This window comes from Papilio xuthus, unplaced genomic scaffold (assembly GCF_000836235.2).
Source record: "Papilio xuthus unplaced genomic scaffold, Pxut_1.1 DF826961.1, whole genome shotgun sequence".
Lineage (NCBI taxonomy): Eukaryota > Metazoa > Arthropoda > Insecta > Lepidoptera > Papilionidae > Papilio > Papilio xuthus.
In genome coordinates this window covers 4652666-4671194 of record NW_013531688.1, presented here as the reverse complement: position 1 = coordinate 4671194, position 18529 = coordinate 4652666, and the positions used below count along the sequence as shown (strand labels likewise).

At 33.2% G+C, this 18529-nt stretch overlaps 1 protein-coding gene across 1 annotated transcript; it reads right to left on the bottom strand.

Moving 5' to 3' along the window:
- Positions 1–10255: 10255 nt before the first annotated feature.
- On the bottom strand, positions 10256–17535 carry LOC106119961 (hemicentin-1). The gene is made up of 13 exons (XM_013315096.1): positions 17358–17535; positions 16716–16842; positions 15878–16074; positions 15080–15190; positions 14375–14575; positions 13868–14028; positions 13396–13549; positions 12897–13024; positions 12669–12828; positions 12232–12570; positions 11550–11822; positions 10742–10918; positions 10256–10593 (listed from the first exon to the last, which is right to left on the bottom strand). The coding sequence occupies exons 1-13, from the start codon at positions 17440–17442 to the stop codon at positions 10430–10432; spliced, it is 2277 nt and encodes a 758-aa protein (XP_013170550.1). The 5' UTR covers positions 17443–17535; the 3' UTR covers positions 10256–10429.
- Positions 17536–18529: the final 994 nt, after the last annotated feature.

Genomic DNA, 18529 nt, shown 5'->3' with positions numbered 1-18529 from the left:
AACAATTATAAAATAATAAATTAAGCTTCTCCTTCGATTAGTTTCTTTGTTTCAAGGTCGTGATATTATGTGATTTTTAGATATAACTTATCTTTGCTTTGGAGGGAAAACTATGAATTTACTGCTTATTTAAACTGGTAAAATCTTTATATAAATAAGATAATCTTTTAATAATCTTACCTCTTTATATTTCGCACAAAGATTTCTGGTTGCTACGTTAACTAATAAAACGATCTTACTAATATTATAAATGCCAATGTTTAGATGGATGGATGCATGGACAGACGGATGTTTGTGTGAATGTATCTTAAGAACGTCTGAACGGATCTCGATAAAATTTGACATACATATAGAACATAGTCTGGAAGAACACATAGGCTACTAATTTTATTTTTCAGGCGCGGGCGAGAGTTAGTATAATATAAATAAGTAATTATCTATATTACTTTACATGAAGAATTGGGTAAATTAAAATGCTATCATTGGCACATTCTTACTGAATGAAGAACAACAATAGAAAAATATAAGTCCGGTATTCAGAAATGTAATTGAGACGTAAAAAAGTCTTGTCCATTTGTGTTAAATTTATTTTTTGCATTGTAATTGTGTAAGGAAACATACAATGTTATCGTATCTAAGATAATTACGGAACTACACTACAAGTAAAATAGACTTTTTGCGTGATTAAAATTATTATGGTATTAACTGTCGCCCACGACTTTGACCGCATGGTATTAAAATAAATTCCAGCTTGATACCTTCACGCGTTTTTGAGAAAAATGGTCTTGAGATGGACGGACGAACAACAAAGTGATCCAATAAGGGTTCCGTTTTTTTCCTATGAGGTACGGAAACCTAAAAAAAACTAAATTAGTAGCCTATGTGTTCTTCCAGACTATGTATGATCTATGCCAAATTTTATCGAGATCATGCCGTTCTGGAGATATCTACAAACAAACGTCCATACATCCAAACATTCGCATTTATAAGATTTCAACGTGGGCATGTAAAAAGATCCTTTTGCCTTGTAACTTTTGATGGATGTGATAATTTCAAATAGAAAGGTACATTTATAAACAATAAATAAGTATAATTATCACTGAACTGGAATTGAAAAATACATAACACAATAAAATTAGAATTAAAACTCAATAATACTGAATTAAGGCGTTGGCACCTGAGGCTAAGATACACAGGGTTGTCACCTCTTCAGGTTTGTATGGTTCATATGCGACAGGAAGCATATGATATAGGATACTGTAGGAGCTCCAAATTGTAAACTGCACCGAGATGATGCCGGATCACGAATTGTGGAGACTTTTAGTTTAGGAAGCCAAGATGTTCTAGAACTGAATCTGCGGAACTGCGATAGACTGTCAGGAGGCGGCGCAGGTCAGACGACTTTGGCGATTTCCTGTATTGAAGGCCAAAACCAACATTGGATCGTTGCGCCAGCGAAGTAAGGGTTTGACATCCATGTCTTTAAATATGAGTCGGTGGTGTGAAACAAGCATTGGATGTATTTTTTAAGAGTGGACGTCGTTTTGTTTTTCTCTGATTAATGACTTTTTACGTAGACATCAGTCTTCGTGTCTACGTTAATTGAAACTTGGCAGCCCTGTGTCTCACGTACGAATATGATCGCATCATTACTAAGAATTGTGAGGTAAGAAATAAATTACAATGTACGCCATTGAATGCGGTTGTTCGCTACTTGGTATAGCGTAAAATAACATGGACATAATGACACATTACACGTTGAGGAGAGTGAAAATTGTAATTTGGTTACTAATCTAGAGACGGCCCTCTGACAATCCAAACTTTTACTTAACGATATTACTGGTAATATTCTTACTTCTTACTTATATTATAAATGCGAATGTTTGGACGGATGGATGGACGTTTTTTTGAAGATATCTCCAAAACAGCTTTATGGATCTCGCTGAAATTTGGCGTAGATGTAAAACATAGCCTGCAAGAGCACATTGGTTATTAATTTTTTTCTAATGCCACATGGACGAAGTCACGGGCGAAGCTAGTATAATAATAATTAAAAGAAAATACTTTTTTTTTAAACAAACATTTATTGTGTCCTTAATATTTAAAAAGAAACAAACTAGTCAAGACGATTCAAACGAGCACAAACACGATGAGGGTATATCGTTTTATTGCGAAATTCCTATGACAACTTTCCAGCTCCATCATCAGATCAGCACCATGTAATCATAACACTGCCTTATCACTCAATTTACACATGTATGCAAAATGTCAGCTCAATCAGTAACCGGGAATTGGATGAAATTTAATTTGCAAAATTTGATAACAAACATCGGAGACATGTGAAAGTAAAGTTTGTAAAAAGGAGATTAAAAGTTACTATTTAACACTAATAGTTGTTTTGTTTTTAAAAGCAATAGATATATACTCTAATCTTAAAAGTATAATGTGACGCCGCCATGTGGCGTATGAAATCGACTACCATTATTCCGATAGTCGTATCGGGGAATGGACTGATAGCGAAGAGCTTCGACCTCGAGAAGCTCTCGCTAATCAGTTGGGTTAAGTGTCCGATACAAAAGGCAGTTATCCTAGAAACCGCGCGCATCGTGAGAAGGTTTCTGTCTGCAGCCCTGACCACTGGTCGAGTTTTGGGATTTCGCAGCCGGTGGTACTATATTTTTAATATAATATATTTTGTATAATTTTTTTATTAAATGTACTATATTAAGAATATGATAAATAAATGAATACATATATAATAAGATAGTATAAGCTTTTTAAGAATATTTTACGTATGTAAACAAAATCTATAGTGAATAGTTATGTTAAATTTCACATACTGTATTTTAATTGTCTGTGGGCGATGCATCGTTGCTTTGTTTTCTGTTAGCATTAGCTAAATTCACACACAAAGGATAACCAAATATTCGCGGGAAATGTAAATAGTTTATCAAAACAGATTATGACACGTTACATCCTACGTACTCGTGCGTAAATGAAGTGTTTATTGATTGAAACCTATATATGATGACCTGAATTTAATTAAAAAAAAACAAATAGCTTTTTAAAAATATGTCACTGCTAGCTGTAACCACCGTCTTCATTCTTGCGTACTTAAAAAAAACATAATTAGTAGACTATGTGTTCTTCCAGACTATATTTTTAAATGTCAAATTTCAGCGAGATCCATGGCGTCCTTCCGGAGATAACATCTGACAAACATCCATCCATCCAAAGATTCGCATATTAGTAAGATTTACATATAGGTACTAATGTAGGTAGATACATTCATGTTTAACAATTTTTAGATAGAGATTTTCATTTTTCGAGACAAAGAATTTTATTCAAAACATTGTTAGGACAAGACAAAGGTAAACTTCAAATACGTAACGATTTCTAGCATACGCTTTCGATCTAATGTCAATATTTCGGGTCGTGGTGCCGGCGACCGCGTTTACACGCCACTCGGCTTTCGTAAGATATCTCTGTAAACATTCGAAACTGCTAAAAGGTTAATATTAAGACATGAATTAAGATCATCAGTAGAGCTTTTGGATTTATTCAATTATCACACATTACGCTTTATATTTGTGATGTTTACTCGAAAAATTGCAAAAACTTAAACATAGTATAATCTATTTGGAACGTATATTTTACAATATTATTTATCATATTCAGCCCTAATTCGCCTTATGCTGAAAGTAGGCCTCCCCCATCGATTGCGACAATGCCCGATCCGCTTATAATTTTTGCTTATAATATTTAAAAAAAAATCATATTAGTAAATATTTCGTATCTATACAATTTTGTAGTACTTTTATCGTTCTAGTAATTATCCAAATTGTGTTTTACGAAAACTATTTTGTCTCTTATCTTTTTGTAAAAAAAATAGCTCATGTTCGTAGCGTATTTTAATAAAAAATTCTCTTTTTATTAATCTGTTTATGTTTTAATTGTTACGTTATTTTATTGCGTTCCTGTTTGTGTGATTTATTTCTTTGTGGTCGAAGTAAGAAAATGTTATGAGCCCGTGACAGAATGTTCGACATGCCGTGTTAATTATTGACGGTGTTTCTTACGAGGGTAACTGTAAAGTCAACAGTTTTACGAATTCTGTTCAAAGAATGCTGTTCCTCATTAAACTAGTTAGAATTATTCTTAAACTATTAACTTAAATGCAAAGGGCGGAAAGATTTAAGAGTGTACAAGGAAAATATATTAGCCTTCAATCTTTATATTATAAAAGCGAATGTTTAGATGTCTGGATGTTTGTTAGAAGGTATATCCAGAACGGCTATACGGATCACACAGAAGATTTGGCATAGATGTAAAACACAGTCTGGAAAAACAGGCTACTAATTAAGTTTTTATTAATTCCGCGCGAACGGAGTCGCGGGAGACAGTAAAGCTAACGGTTGCCATGACTACTAAAATGAATTATATGAAACAAAAATAACTATGTAATTTATACACATTCAGTCTCTTATGAATGACAGAACAATTTATGTGTGAAAAAATTACACAGTAATGATTAGTCGACATTAACACAATAGTTAACGTCCACGCAACGATTACTCGGACCATTAATTACTTCCTACATTATGTATGGCCAATTATAACGCGTTAGTTGTGTTTTTACTGAATAAAAGAATATGTTGTTTTAAGTATTTTCGTACTTATGGATAATGGAATTGAAAATTAGAAAGAATACAAAAATGTTGCATTAGAATGGTCAATTTTATTTCCTAATATTGTGCTCTCTTTCTACTTTCTGCTAAATCATATCTTTCATCTCTCTCATGTAACGAAATATTAAGCATGACGTTTCTTTTAAATCAATTGATATGTAATGAAACTGGCCAGTGACAGTCTTGATATTAAAAAAAAAAACTTATTATTTTGTATTCAACAACGAGAAAGAATGTTAATGCACATTTCAATGTTACAAAGTTTAAATAAATTTTGATTTATCGCCACATACACACCCGTTCAAGGAACGACGTCGGAGTCCCGCTGAAAAGGAAACAATCCATATGTTAAAGTTTATTGCCGCGTTTAGAAGCATGTGCTAAACTAACCATACACCACTTTGTCGTCGTTCGAACAATAAATTGTATTCGTATTTTTGCGTACACGTCAAGTTCGTGTTCAACGAAATGCAATTTTCTTAAGCATTGTTGCTATTTTTTAATCTGAAATAAAAATACATGCCGTCATAACTATTGTGAGCATAAAAATATTATTAGCAAAATTTTGAAATGTCTGAAACAGTTGTATTTATAATTTTAGCTAAAAAAAATTGCATACCTTTAAAATTAAGTTTTAAATGTCATATTATTTGGTAGTGCGTGGCTTTGTTTGACACTTTTAAAAATATTAAAACCAGAGTTGTGATTAAAATATTTGCGTATGAAAATGTAAGGTCGTGCGCTTTTAGTCCGAGTGCAAAGCGTTTGTTTGTTTTATCAGTGAGGCGCATCCCAGATTCTTGTCTGTTTTGGCTTGAATAACTTTCCAGTCGTAAAGTTAAAATTCATATAAACAATTTATTCACATTGACCGTAACTAAGGCATTCTCAACTTCATAACTGCACATTTAATAATAGGCTTATCCAACCTCCTTGGTAGTATAAAGGAGGTTATACGTTGCCAAGGAGATCGAGCTGGCCACATATAAATGAATAAAGAAGAATTGAATAAACAATATGAAAAAAATGTGACAATCGGGCAATGCATAATTATTTTACACGTCAGTTAAACACTTTCGCGTCAAGTGTACAAAACACTATCCAAAGAAACATTACAAATATTCTTTTAAAGTTGCTGAGTGAAATCAAAGCTCAAGTTAATGGTGCACCTAAATGACTCAATCTAAAGTCATTTGTATGCATTTGAATGTAAAACGAAGCAATTTAACTGTGCTGTTAGATGTTATTTATGACTCGGTGTTATTGCTTTGATTCGAGTGGATACGGACTGAAAACGAGTTCTTTCTAAATGATCTGTGATTTTAATCCATCATTTAGTATGAATCATTTTAGTTGGAAGGGATTGAAATATACCGAGATTTTTACACCTGCTTCGTCATATGCCTAGGCAATGAAAGCCTTTGTTAATTGAATAAATCAGCTTAGCACAAGCTTACACTTATTTTATTAAAGCTACTACCTAGTCTAGTGTGTAAAAGAATATGGGAAAGAATGGATTATATACAGGCCGTTAAACAAGCGATGAAGAGTACTGCATACCGTTCCGACCGTCCGTAGGAAAAAGGGCGGGATGACAATGATTTTAAACTTAGTCTAAGCATTAGGTATTTTATTAGCTGGACTTTCTTCGTCTAATCGTTGGTTTCTAAGATCAATGTTCCTGTACAAAATATATTTTCATCTTTCTTTACAGGGATTTTGGTCTTAGAAATCATCGATTAGTTATACGAAAAGGTCAACTAAGGTTACATAAGTAATTGTTACAATAACGAACCTTTGAATGAAGTAATTTTTGAAGCAAGATCATATGATACTATTGAATACAACGCTCCGGCCGGTAGTCGTTTTCGCTTACAATAGATCGTTTAAGCTTCGAGAAAGTAAGCCGTTGATTAGAGTCTGGTAGTCATATAATAAAAACTAAAATGTTACTATAACAGAAATTTTATTTATGATTTTCGTCTTATAATTTACGTTCTATTCTTTTTAACATAAACACTAGCTGTAGCTGACGAATCTGTCAGCGCGGAATTTAAAAAAAACTTAATTAGCAGCCTATGTGATCTTTCAAACTTTGCCAAACATTTATGCCAAATTTCAGCGAGATCCATGCAGCCGTTTTGGATATACCTTCAAACATCCATCTAAACATTCGCATTTATAATATTAGGAAGAAGAATTGGGATGTCTGTCAAGGGCTGGCATACATGAACTGCTTGTTGTCGCCAAGCTGTCGGTGCTTTTCAGCTGCGATTGCAAACTGCGGACCGTGTATGGCGATTGTTAAACTGCTGATAGGCCAACGCTGACTTAGAATCAGTTCGTGTATGTAAGCTAAGTCTGGTGAATTTAAGGATAGTAGTATAAATCACGTCGCAGTAAATTGTAAGAAAATTGGCATCCTTGTTGTGTAACTACGGCACATTCCTTGCGCTAATGTCTGTTTCACGTTGTTCTGTGCTAAATCAAACTAAATTGCACATAATTTATGTTTTACTGGTAATTTCTGTACAGATCTGTATTCGCGAGGGTTAAGTAAAATATTCTGCGGATACCGAAACTGCTACCTAATATTTTGGCGTGATATTTATCTACGATCGATACGATTTTTTATCCGCCATTTTTGAAACTTCATTTGTCGGGATCGCGAATAAGTAGATTTGACTTGTATTCTACAATTTAAGTTAAAAATGTTTCCTTTATTCGTCTAAGTAGCGTCACTTAGTATGAGAAATCTGCACTAAGTGATTGTTTAAATAAAACTACACTCAGGTCGGCAGTAATAAGGTTACTAAATAGGATTACGACAACACAATAACTCTACTATAGACGATAAACAAAAAATCAAACTGTGGATGGATAAAGTAGTTAATATCCGTAGAAAGTAATAACGCTGCAGGCGAATGATTTTATCATAAATATTGTTATAGGCCGTTTTACGATGACATTAATAATAATTAAAAGCAAACGTTTATCCGACTGCGTGTGGCCAAAATAATTATTATGCAAGATAATAAAACTTACATTATTAGAAATGGATTTACGGTGTGTTATTTATTGTGTTTTTAAAATTAGTTTGTGACAGTAAAAGTCGATCATAAACTTTTCAAGGGAAAACTAACGAAAAAACTTATTCTACTACGGATTAAAATACTTTTTAAATTATTGATTTTAAGGGTTCCTTACCTCGATAGGAAAAAACGGAACCCTTAAAGAATCACTGTGTTGTCTGTCTGTCAAGACTCTTTTGTTATCATATATCAAAAATATTTGTTTCAAGCTCTATCTTAAGTTAGGAGTTAGTCTTAAAACGCTAGCTCATAGGATTGGTAGATTAGATCTTTTTTTTTACAAATCCAAATGTGTCGGTCGTATTTTGATGTATTTTCATCGTAAGAACATCGGATAGAGACATAAGTAACTTCGTTTAGTTCAAATTGAAATACGACTACATCAAAGAACTTTGTAAATAGTAAAGTCTGAGTAAATCAGGTCAACAGAACTTACTGTGTTCAATATACGTGTAACTCATTCGTTTGTCTTTTAAAGTTTTAACGTAGACATAAGTCGTGACTTCTAAGAGCACAAAGCTACTAAACCAAAATAAACAAACACATTCCGAGAAACTACTTAAAGAAGGTAAAGAGTTTCCAAGTTATGTGTGTACTTGAAAGAATAAAACGAGTGTAAGAATAACTTAAGAATGCATGCATAACAAAAATTTCTTAATTATTTTCCAATCCGGTAATAATAACGAAGTAACAGCCCGAGCCGAGGTTCCTGAGGGAGCCCTCGAGCTTAGTTACTCTTAAACGAGGTTTAGGCTAAGTGCCGTCTGCGCTCGGCCACCTCAAGCCCGGTGAAGCTGTAAATGCCTCCTCAAAGCAAACAGTGGCAATTCAGTCACAAAAAAAATGCAAAACAAATTATGCTTTATTATATGTCTATACTAGGCTAATTTACACGACTAACTAGCTAACTACCCAGTGGTATTTACAACTGGATATGAATCCTTCAAGTAATTTTTTCTTAAAGAGCTTTTTGGTTTAGCACATTGTGGTCGTCTGGGACAAACAATAAAATCATTTCTCTTTACTTATATTTGTGTAATAAAATTTCTAGTAGTTTCATACTTTCCGTAAATTTTGTTGTGAAATTTATGATTAATATTTCGTAAATGGTTCGCAAACATGTGTGGAAAATGCGTATAATATCACTCAGACATTCTTATACCTACTTCTAGCTCATACATTATTGATTCTAGCTAAACACCGTTGCTAAGACATTGAATCGGCTTTCAATCGGTTGCGAGATCAAATTGAAATATTTGAAAAAAAAAAGCCTTTTAACATTTATTCTGAAGTCTAAGGTATCCCGTTTATAATTATGAAAATAAAATATACGCTAAAGGGTTTTTTGTAAATTAAAAATTACAATATAATATGTTTTGTTAAACTTACAAGTCATTAATACCAACATTGAGACAACAGGTAGTGGATTTGACGGAGGAGGGGACGCATAGGAATCGGAAATAATCTCGTTCCGTGCGTCCCCTTTTCCGTTGACTAAAGGTTGGCAACGCATTTGCGATTCGGATGCTTCTTGGCACCGATCCCGTCGCTATTTCGGTAAATTAAAATGGCCACTTGTCCTTAAGCCACCTTATAACATAAAAAATGAAGAAATTCAAAAACATCTTGTCAGGCCAAATTCTTGATTCCACATTTAAAATCCTTCTTGGCCAAATTATGCGAATCGTTGACCTTAAAAATAATAATAGTAGGTACCAGTTATGTAGATTTTTTAATTTAATACGTGTTTTATGGGATATTTATCGTCCCCTATTTGTATATTAACGTCAACCTACCTTTGCTAATTTTCGAATATTTATCACTACAGGATGTTCAAAATAAAACAACTACAATATAAATATTACATTTATTGTATTCGAAAATTATACATAACTTATATTTGAACAGATTTAATTTTATAAATGCTTTTATTTTTAAGTCCTCATTTATTACATTTAACTATAATACTGAATAATATAAATGAGTATTTACGTACATATGTGAATATTTAATTACTTAATTTATATATAACGTATCATCCTGTATCAGACAAATTCAAATAACAGTGATTATATTGTTACTAGTGTTTATAAGGCATTTTTATTGGTGGGATTTATGCAAAAATAAAGTTAGAAAGGATAACTTTAGACCAAAGATGTCATTAATCAAGACAGGCAGACCTTAAAAGTGATTTAAGAGTAAAAGTTTATCGGTAGTTTATCGAAAACAAATTGGCATCAATAAAATTTATGATAATTTATAAAAAATACAATAACTGAGGTTATAGTACAATTCGAATTTTAAATAAGCTTTCTTTTGCCAAAAATATAAGTTGAATTTTCACTGGCTTACCTACCTTAAAGTATCCACAAACAACGGTTTATCTTAAGGACAATAAACGTACATATTACTTGTGTATAATAAATTAAAATCTTATTATAATAATAATTTTATTTATCACTTGATGAATATACATTATTGGAAAACATTTCATCATCCTGGCACCATTATAATATTATTATAAGCTCACAATTACCGTTGGATTTCAGTACACGCTGTATATCAATATAATGCCATCCTTATCATTACAATTGAAAAAATAGAGACAAGTGTCACTGTGTAATTTCATGGTCGATTAAAATCAAAGTTCTACACAGCACTTTCTCTTTGCAAAGTTAATGTGACGTCAGGCGGAGGTATCCAATCTTGCTGTATGCGGGGACAATGACAATCCGCGAAGGACGGACTGTCACCATCATCAGAATAATCACTGCTATTCGATCGTAGGCTGCACGACGGAATCCCATGGATATCTATAGACATAGATTATTTTTTTAACATCCTATAAACACCAGTTGGTAGGTAAATATACTATGAAAACAATTCAAAGTAGCATTGCGTTACGTTCAAGATAATTTTGTTACATGTAGAAAGAGAAAGATCTACTGTGACATCACTTACCGCTCGTCCGACTAAGATAATCTCGAGTGACGTCATCAAGTTGCAGCACTTGTATGACAGGCACCGGCTTCGTCCGGGATCTCCTGGCCAATCGCACGGCCAACATCGTCGAACATACAAACATCACCACCAACAACAAAACGCCAATTGATATTCCTATGTCTTTCACCATAAAAACTGAAATAGTACGACAAATAGATTCTTAAAACTATTTCTTATTAGTCTACTTCTAGTTTTGTTATTTTTTACATTTATATATTATATTATATAATATTATTAAAATTAGAATCTTCTGAAGGCTACCTATAAAGCACTTAAGATTGCAAATGTAAATTTATTTTAATTTAATGCTATAAAAACGTAAAACTAGCTTAATTATACATTATGAATGAATATGTTAATAGTATGTATATCTACTTAGAAATACTATATGGGCTTCGAGCTGTGAAGAAACATATATTACAATAAGACAAAGTTATAATTTTGAATCTAATTTTCCATTTATAGCTAACATTTAAGATAATTAAGTAATCAGGAAGTGTAGAACTTAATACGTTTATTATTAAAAGAAATAAACTTCATTTAAGTACATTTCTCTTATCTTAAAACGTGTTTAAATGAGAGGTAACTAATCATAAGTGTTCCCTAAAATGAGACTCGCTAATGCTCAGAAATTTTTACAAGTTTAAAAAAAAATCATGGATATTTTTAATCATATGAATAAGATTCAACTCAAAGTCGCTAAATTATCTTTTATATTATTCTTCTACAAACATTTTAGTTTTTAGTATAGATTATGTATACATACACTTCCACCAAGGCGGCATAGCAGCACTCAGTAGACCATCAGTAGGCCTCAATAGTAGCGCTGCTGAGCATCCATATCTATTACAAGCCGCTGCACCAGCCTCGTCTCCAGCCTTCAGTAGACCCAGCTCACCTCTAACTAACCATGGTTCTTCGTTTTGCATAAGAGCTAAACTGTTGCCAACTTCCAGAGATCGCTTTTGTTCTAACACCAAAGAAGTATTCGTCGTTGACAACCTCCATAACGATAATTCATAATACGAAGCGTTTTCAACTACAAAGAGATATAAAAATAAGAATCACAATACATTACAATAGTATGATCCTTCTTGGTGTCTAATTGCAAGTTTTTTCATCTAAACAGTGTAGTTATTTATGTTTAGAAATAGTGTCCCACGCGAGTCCATCAGTGGAATTAAAAAAAGAAACTTAACTGATATATAAACACGGCTAAACACTCACGTATATTCGTCCGGTGGCGGCACCGACATAATGTCTCACGAAAGTTTGAATAATTTAAAAGAAACTTAATAAATAGCCTTTGTATCTTCCAGTCTAAGTTCTACATTTGTGCCAAATTTCATCAAGATCCCTAAAGCCGTTCAGGAGATACCTTCTAACAAACATCCATCCATCAATCGATCTAAGCTTTCGCAATTATAATATTAGTAAGATTTCTTTACCTGGTAGACATCTTATTTGAAACTCCTTGTATTCAAACGCAAGATCACATTGTTGTGGTTGTTTAGGTTTCAAGTGACCTATACTTATGATTCTATTACACGATTTGTCCTGAGAAGCTATACCATTATCAGCTTCACAGCTAACGTTTAGACTGTCCGAAAAAGGCCCAGCAACTTGTTCAAGGGATAATATATTTGATCCTGTAGTTAAATGTTGAGCATCGTAATCCGCTTGGTTGATGTGCCAGAAATAAGTATCAGGAGAGGGCAGGCTTTTTACGTTGCATATTAAAATTTCTTTCTTAAGAATAACACTCGATTTTGTGCAAGCAGGTGGATCTACAAAAATATGCTTTGGGTAAACATAGAATATTTTAAAATTAAGGATATCTTGTTGCTTTGAATTAGCGGGATATTCAAGAAGATAAAAAACTTACAAAAAACATTTATATTTATGGGACCTGATTTTGTTTCACCGACGTTATTTCTTGCTGCACAAGAGTACTGACCGGAATCACTTCGGCGTACTTCGTCTATTATTAAATCATTTGATGAGACCCGAATCCCTCGAATGCCATCTTCTTTTATTTCTTTATCCTGATAAATATATTTTGAATTACACATAAAAAATTATGAAATCAATTTAAATGTTCTTAGTTACTTACGTTGTAATACCAAAATATTTTACTCGCTGGAGGATTTGCTTCAACATTACATTTCAATATTAATATGTCAAGTTCAATAACATCAGTTTTTTCATCTTCAAATCTAGTTACATGCACTGCGGGTCCAACTGTAAATAATGATTCAGTTATTAAAAAATCAATCATTTTTAACACATTCAGTGTCACCAATTCACTTTGTCACTTCAAATTCGTGTATAAAAATATAAGTGGCATTGAACGTGTTAAAGTGTCAACGTAGAATTCTACTGCTTTTACACTTGTGTTGATACATATTGACATCTCTTTCATTCTTTTTGACAAAACAGAGATATATGTAGTAACAAAAGCGTCACTGCAGCAGTATTAGTCTTAGCTCTAATATTACCATGGGTGAAATTTGCAGATCTGTGGCATCCTTTTCTGTCCAGCGCGGTCACCCAACCCTTAACCCTGGCCCCGCACTGCAGTGTAATTTTACGGTAAGAAAAGCAATACTCACATGTTACATTTAAACTAACGGCGGCAGATTTTGAATTTCTTCCAGTTGGCATTACTGGGTTTTTCGCTACACATTTTAAAGTAGCATTGTTGTCTGCTCTAGTTGGTGTTATTATAATACGAGATGTTACAGCTTGGAGATTTTCATTCCATGTCTAAAAGTTGAGTTATTTACAATTTACAATAAAATACTAGCTGTCGCCCGCGACTCCGTCCGCGCGGGATTAAAAATAGATGTTAGCCGATTCTCAGACCTACTCAATATGCTCACAAAATTTCATGAGAATCAGTCAAGTCGTTTCAGAGGAGTATGGGAACGAAAATTGTGAGGCAAGAATTTTACATATAAGATAATCAACATTACAAACATCGTTAATTTCGAGGAAGAAAAATAATTTGTTCTTACATGATTGGAACAATTCAAATTAAAATTTAAAAAAAAAACTTGTAGGTTAGAACTAACCAGTAACTACCTGATTATGATGCGATAGACTTTTATTGTTTAGAAACCATGTTATGTCAGGAATTGGGTGTGAACCATTTGCAATGCACTGTACTATGACTGTATCCCCTGATCGAATGTTACCGTTGGCGTTTCCTTGAATCCATTCAATACTTACATTGTTGGCAGGTACTAAAAACATAATCAAGTTTACATTAGTGTCAATTTCCACTGGCGTCACACTTATAATATTGTCATCCTTCACATGCACTTTGAAAAGATAGAGACCACTATGTTTTATTACAAAGGCAATAAATAAAATAAAGTAAGAACAGCAGGCGAAACGATTATGACTTAATTATAATTACTGGTAAATATCAAAATTAAAGAATATTTCATAAACACTGCCGCTGCAGGCTTTATAATTGAATATACAGACGCCTGAGTCGCCCCGTTACTATCTTTGGCATCAATCATCGCAAAAATCTCTCCCAGAAATGCTAAAACCATGTATCAAACATTTATTATATGTACTTACAGTATAATTCTATCTGTAGATTAGCTTTTAAAGGCTTCACTAAATGTGTATTTGAAGCTCTACATGACAGTGTATCAGCATTATCACGGGTAAGTGGCAGATAGAGTTCGTTTTGTCTTACATTCGGTATATCACTTACACTGTATGTTGCATCTACTAAAGTATCACCAGAGTACCAAGTTATTTTTGGTGGTGGTCGTCCTGGAAAACAATTCGTAATAAATCGACCCATTCGATGTCGTTTTAGACATTATAAATTAGAATCTTTTGGCGCGAATGACGCGCTTTTATTACCAAGTCAAGTGTCAGAATTAGTGAGGGGACATAAACGTCGACATTTTAGTAATTCTAGTGTTGCGCCAGCACACCGGCACAGTGTCGGATTTTCTTCCTATTCGAGTGAGATACATTACTTAAGAGATCTCAAAAAAGATTTTATAAAATCTCAAACGAAGAAGCAGCCACACGAATACGACGAAATAGCGAAGCGACCGCTGCAGATAGACATCGGCAATTGTAGATGTATAGCCAACCTTTAATCAACGGAGGAGGGGGCGCACAGAAAAATGATATATTCCCTTCTCAGAGAAAATGTCTTACCCTTCCTATATTTACCGTATAATGAAGGTTTGGGTAAGGAAAGAGTACATAAAGTATTTTCGTCGAATGGGTTGATATTTTATATAGAGTTAATATCAAAGTTACCTCCAATAACAAGGCAAGTTAAAACAAGCGTATCTCCTTCGTAATAAGGTCTAGTTTTATTGGTAACAGTGTTTCCTAATTCGTCCAGAAAGAAAGGCTCACTTGGTAGAACTGAAAGAAAACACAAGTTTTTTATTTAATTAAATCTCATCTTACTAAAATTATGATTGCGTATGTTTGGATGGATGGATGTTAGAAGGTATCTTCAAAACTGCTTAAAAATGAAAAAAAAGTCGGTGAAATTAGGCTTAGCTGTAGAGCATATTATAGAAGAACCATGGGCAACTAATTAAGTTTTTTTTTTAATTCCGGGCGAACGAAGTCGCAGGCGACAGCGAGTTACATTATAAGGTCAAAAGAGTCTTTTTAAATATTATCAGGAACTTGAACATTTTACTTTATTTTAATAGTAAGTAAGCTGTTAGCATCAGAACCTATAGCACTTAATAACAAACAATTTTACTTTCTTATTAGCAGTAAGGAGTCGGTGGCTCAGGGGTCAAGCACTTGACTTGCAATCTGCAGGTCCAGGGTTCGAATCCCGCCATGTACCAATGTGTTTTTCGATTACTGATTTACATATGTACATTTATCCGACATTCTTACGGTGAAGGAAAACATCGTGATGCAACCTGCTCATATCTGAGAAGAAATTCAAAGATATGTGTGAAGTCTACCAACCCGCACTTGGCTAGCGTGGTTGACTATGGCCTAGTCACCCTTAACTTAGGGTAGGCTCCGAGCCCCTCGGTGGGGACGTGTAGTGAGCTGATGATGATGATTAGCAAAAAAAATTACCAATAACAGTCAAATTGACGCCAATATTTCTTGTTGGTGACAATAGAAATTCCACTCTACAATGATATAAGGCTTGATCATCATCTCTCAGAGCTGAAATTGTCAACGTCGTAGGATTTGAAGACATATTTGCGATTACACGACCGCTGGCATTGAAACCAATGTTACACCATTCAGTTCCCACGCGAGCGTCGTAACTACAACAAAAAAATTACTAATTTAGTTTTAACTGTGTAGAAAATAAAAACTATTTTGCTTTATCTAATAGATAAAAATTAATAATTTTTGACTATGTCATCAACAATATTATCTCTATCAAAGATTATTTTTAAGATAACTATTAGTTTGTTTACATGTGTTTACAATTCATTTTATTTATCAATCGATTCTATCTGATATATCAAGTTTTCTATCACATGACGCAAAACATACATACATACAAATTGAATTCAATAAACATAGAGTATATTACCTTAAACACATAGAGTATATACCTTATAACCTTTAAGTTTAATTGGCTAACATTATAATTCCAAAAATTAATAAAAATATGGGATCCCACATGCTAACCCTACCTTTCGATTTTAAAAAATATTAAAATCGGAGTTGCATAAGACACATAAAGAAGATAGAAACTAATTAAAAACATCCTTCTTTTTGAAGTCCGCTAAAAAGCAAAAGTCCTTGCTATACTTTTAAAGGACAAAACATTAAAAATGTTTAAGTACGCTTAAAATCTGACATACGAAAACATTGATAACATCTTCAAAGTGACCTTTGAATCTTCTCATTTATTTTATTATATACTTTAATACTCCTAATACGACGTTTTTTTTACCTGTAAATTGACTCATTATCTTTGTACCATACAAGAAGCATGATTTCATCTTCCGCCGTGTCCGGGCTCGTGTCACAATTAAGCGTTGACTTTCCATTCTCCAAAGCCTCTTGAAACAATACTGGACCTTTTATAATAGAGACATGTTCATTGAATTATTTCAAAGTTTTTAAATCACTAAAACCTTCAAAAGACAAAGGAAGAAAACATGGATTTTGTTGAAGACTGAAAAATAGAACCTTTATTTGAGAATTTAAATATTTTTGTTTTATTAGAAAGTATAACAAAGAGTCGGTGGCTCTGGGATTAAAGCACATGTAAGCAGGCAGGCACTAGGTTCGAATTTCGCCATGTAACAATGTATTTTTAGATTTACATATGTAAATTTATCCGATGAAGATTATTCTTACGGTAAAGGAAAACAACGTGATGCAAATTGCACATATCCGCGAAGAAATGTCTAAGATATGTGTTGGTCACAACAGTGATTATGGCTTAATCACCCCTAAGTTTAGAGTAGGCTCCGAGTCTCTCAGTGGGGATGTATAGTGACCTGATGATGATATGAAAGTACTTACATCATGTATTGTACAATTGGTTACATACGAATTACAAATATAATATAACGAAGTAACAACTCACCATCAGCTCCGGCAACGAAGGCGAATGCAGGAGAGATGATTAATAAAAATATTAGCGCCCCAAAGACGCGCATTCTACGGTCCATCCATACTACTGTCTTCTCTCTTAGTAGTCTTTACAATTTAATAGTTTTTGTATAATACATTATTAATCTGGCTCACGTAAGAATCTTGCAATTTGTGATCTGTTGTTTATAAAGAAATAAATAAGTTAAACATGGCCTCATATTTTTTTCTTTATCTTTTATCTTACTAATATTATAAATGCAAAAGTTTAGATAAGTGGATGAATGTTTGTTAAAAGGTATCTCTGGAACTGCACAATGGATCTTGATGAGATTTATCACAGATGTAGAACGAAGTCTGGAAGACTACATAGGCTACTTATTAAGTTAATTTTTTTAATTCCGAGCGGACTGAGTCGCTGACGACAGCTAGTTATTTTATGTATTTTTTTAATGTACCTTTCCGTTTTTCTCGCTCTTTCTTTTATTCTTTCTTAGATGCTTACGAAAATGTAACCGTGGTGTTTTACTGCCGAAACACAAAGAGTAAACATATTATATATTCAGTGAAAATCCACAGTTTGAGCAGTTTTGATTAAATACCATACAGATATCGCATGTTGATTTGATGACTAGATATTATGTAAATTACGTGTTGTAAGGCTAGACAAGTTAAATAGACAGCTTTTTTGTAGACGCGATTAATGTTGGGTTATTAAACTTTAAATATGCGTAAAAATTGCCACGAATAGAACTATACGTTTTGATACTTGTGATAAATTTTAATTTTAAGCGTCAATAGCCTAATAGTTAAGGGTACCGATTTCCGATTACGAGGTCGGGGCTTCGAATCCCGCCGTTCGACTATTGTCGTAAACTATATCCTAGCACAAGCCTACAGCTTAGTTGGAATGGTGAAAAGAAATAAGTAGAATAATATTTGAAATCTTACTCTACTTATTTCAAATTAAGTATCAAGTAACTATTACAAGAATCTAAAAATGTTCTAAACAATTTTCAAGCTTCATTTAAGTTACAATCTGAAGTGTAAATTTACAATAAAAATATAAACGACATTCATCTTAATCAAAATTAACAGTTAGTTTACACTACCACTCTGCTCTTCTCTGAGTATCTATGAAAGAATTGAGTTAACAATTTTTTTATA

Excerpts from the sequence above, each read along its gene's own strand:
- LOC106119961 (XM_013315096.1), bottom strand. The coding sequence starts at position 17,442 with ATGGACCGTAGAATGCGCGTCTTTGGGGCGCTAATATTTTTATTAATC. Across the intron at positions 14,029-14,374 it reads TCTACAGATAGAATTATACT|TACCTGCCAACAATGTAAGT; the intron begins GTAAGTACATAT and ends TTATGTTTTTAG. Across the intron at positions 10,594-10,741 it reads TTATCTTAGTCGGACGAGCG|ATATCCATGGGATTCCGTCG; the intron begins GTAAGTGATGTC and ends CTATGTCTATAG.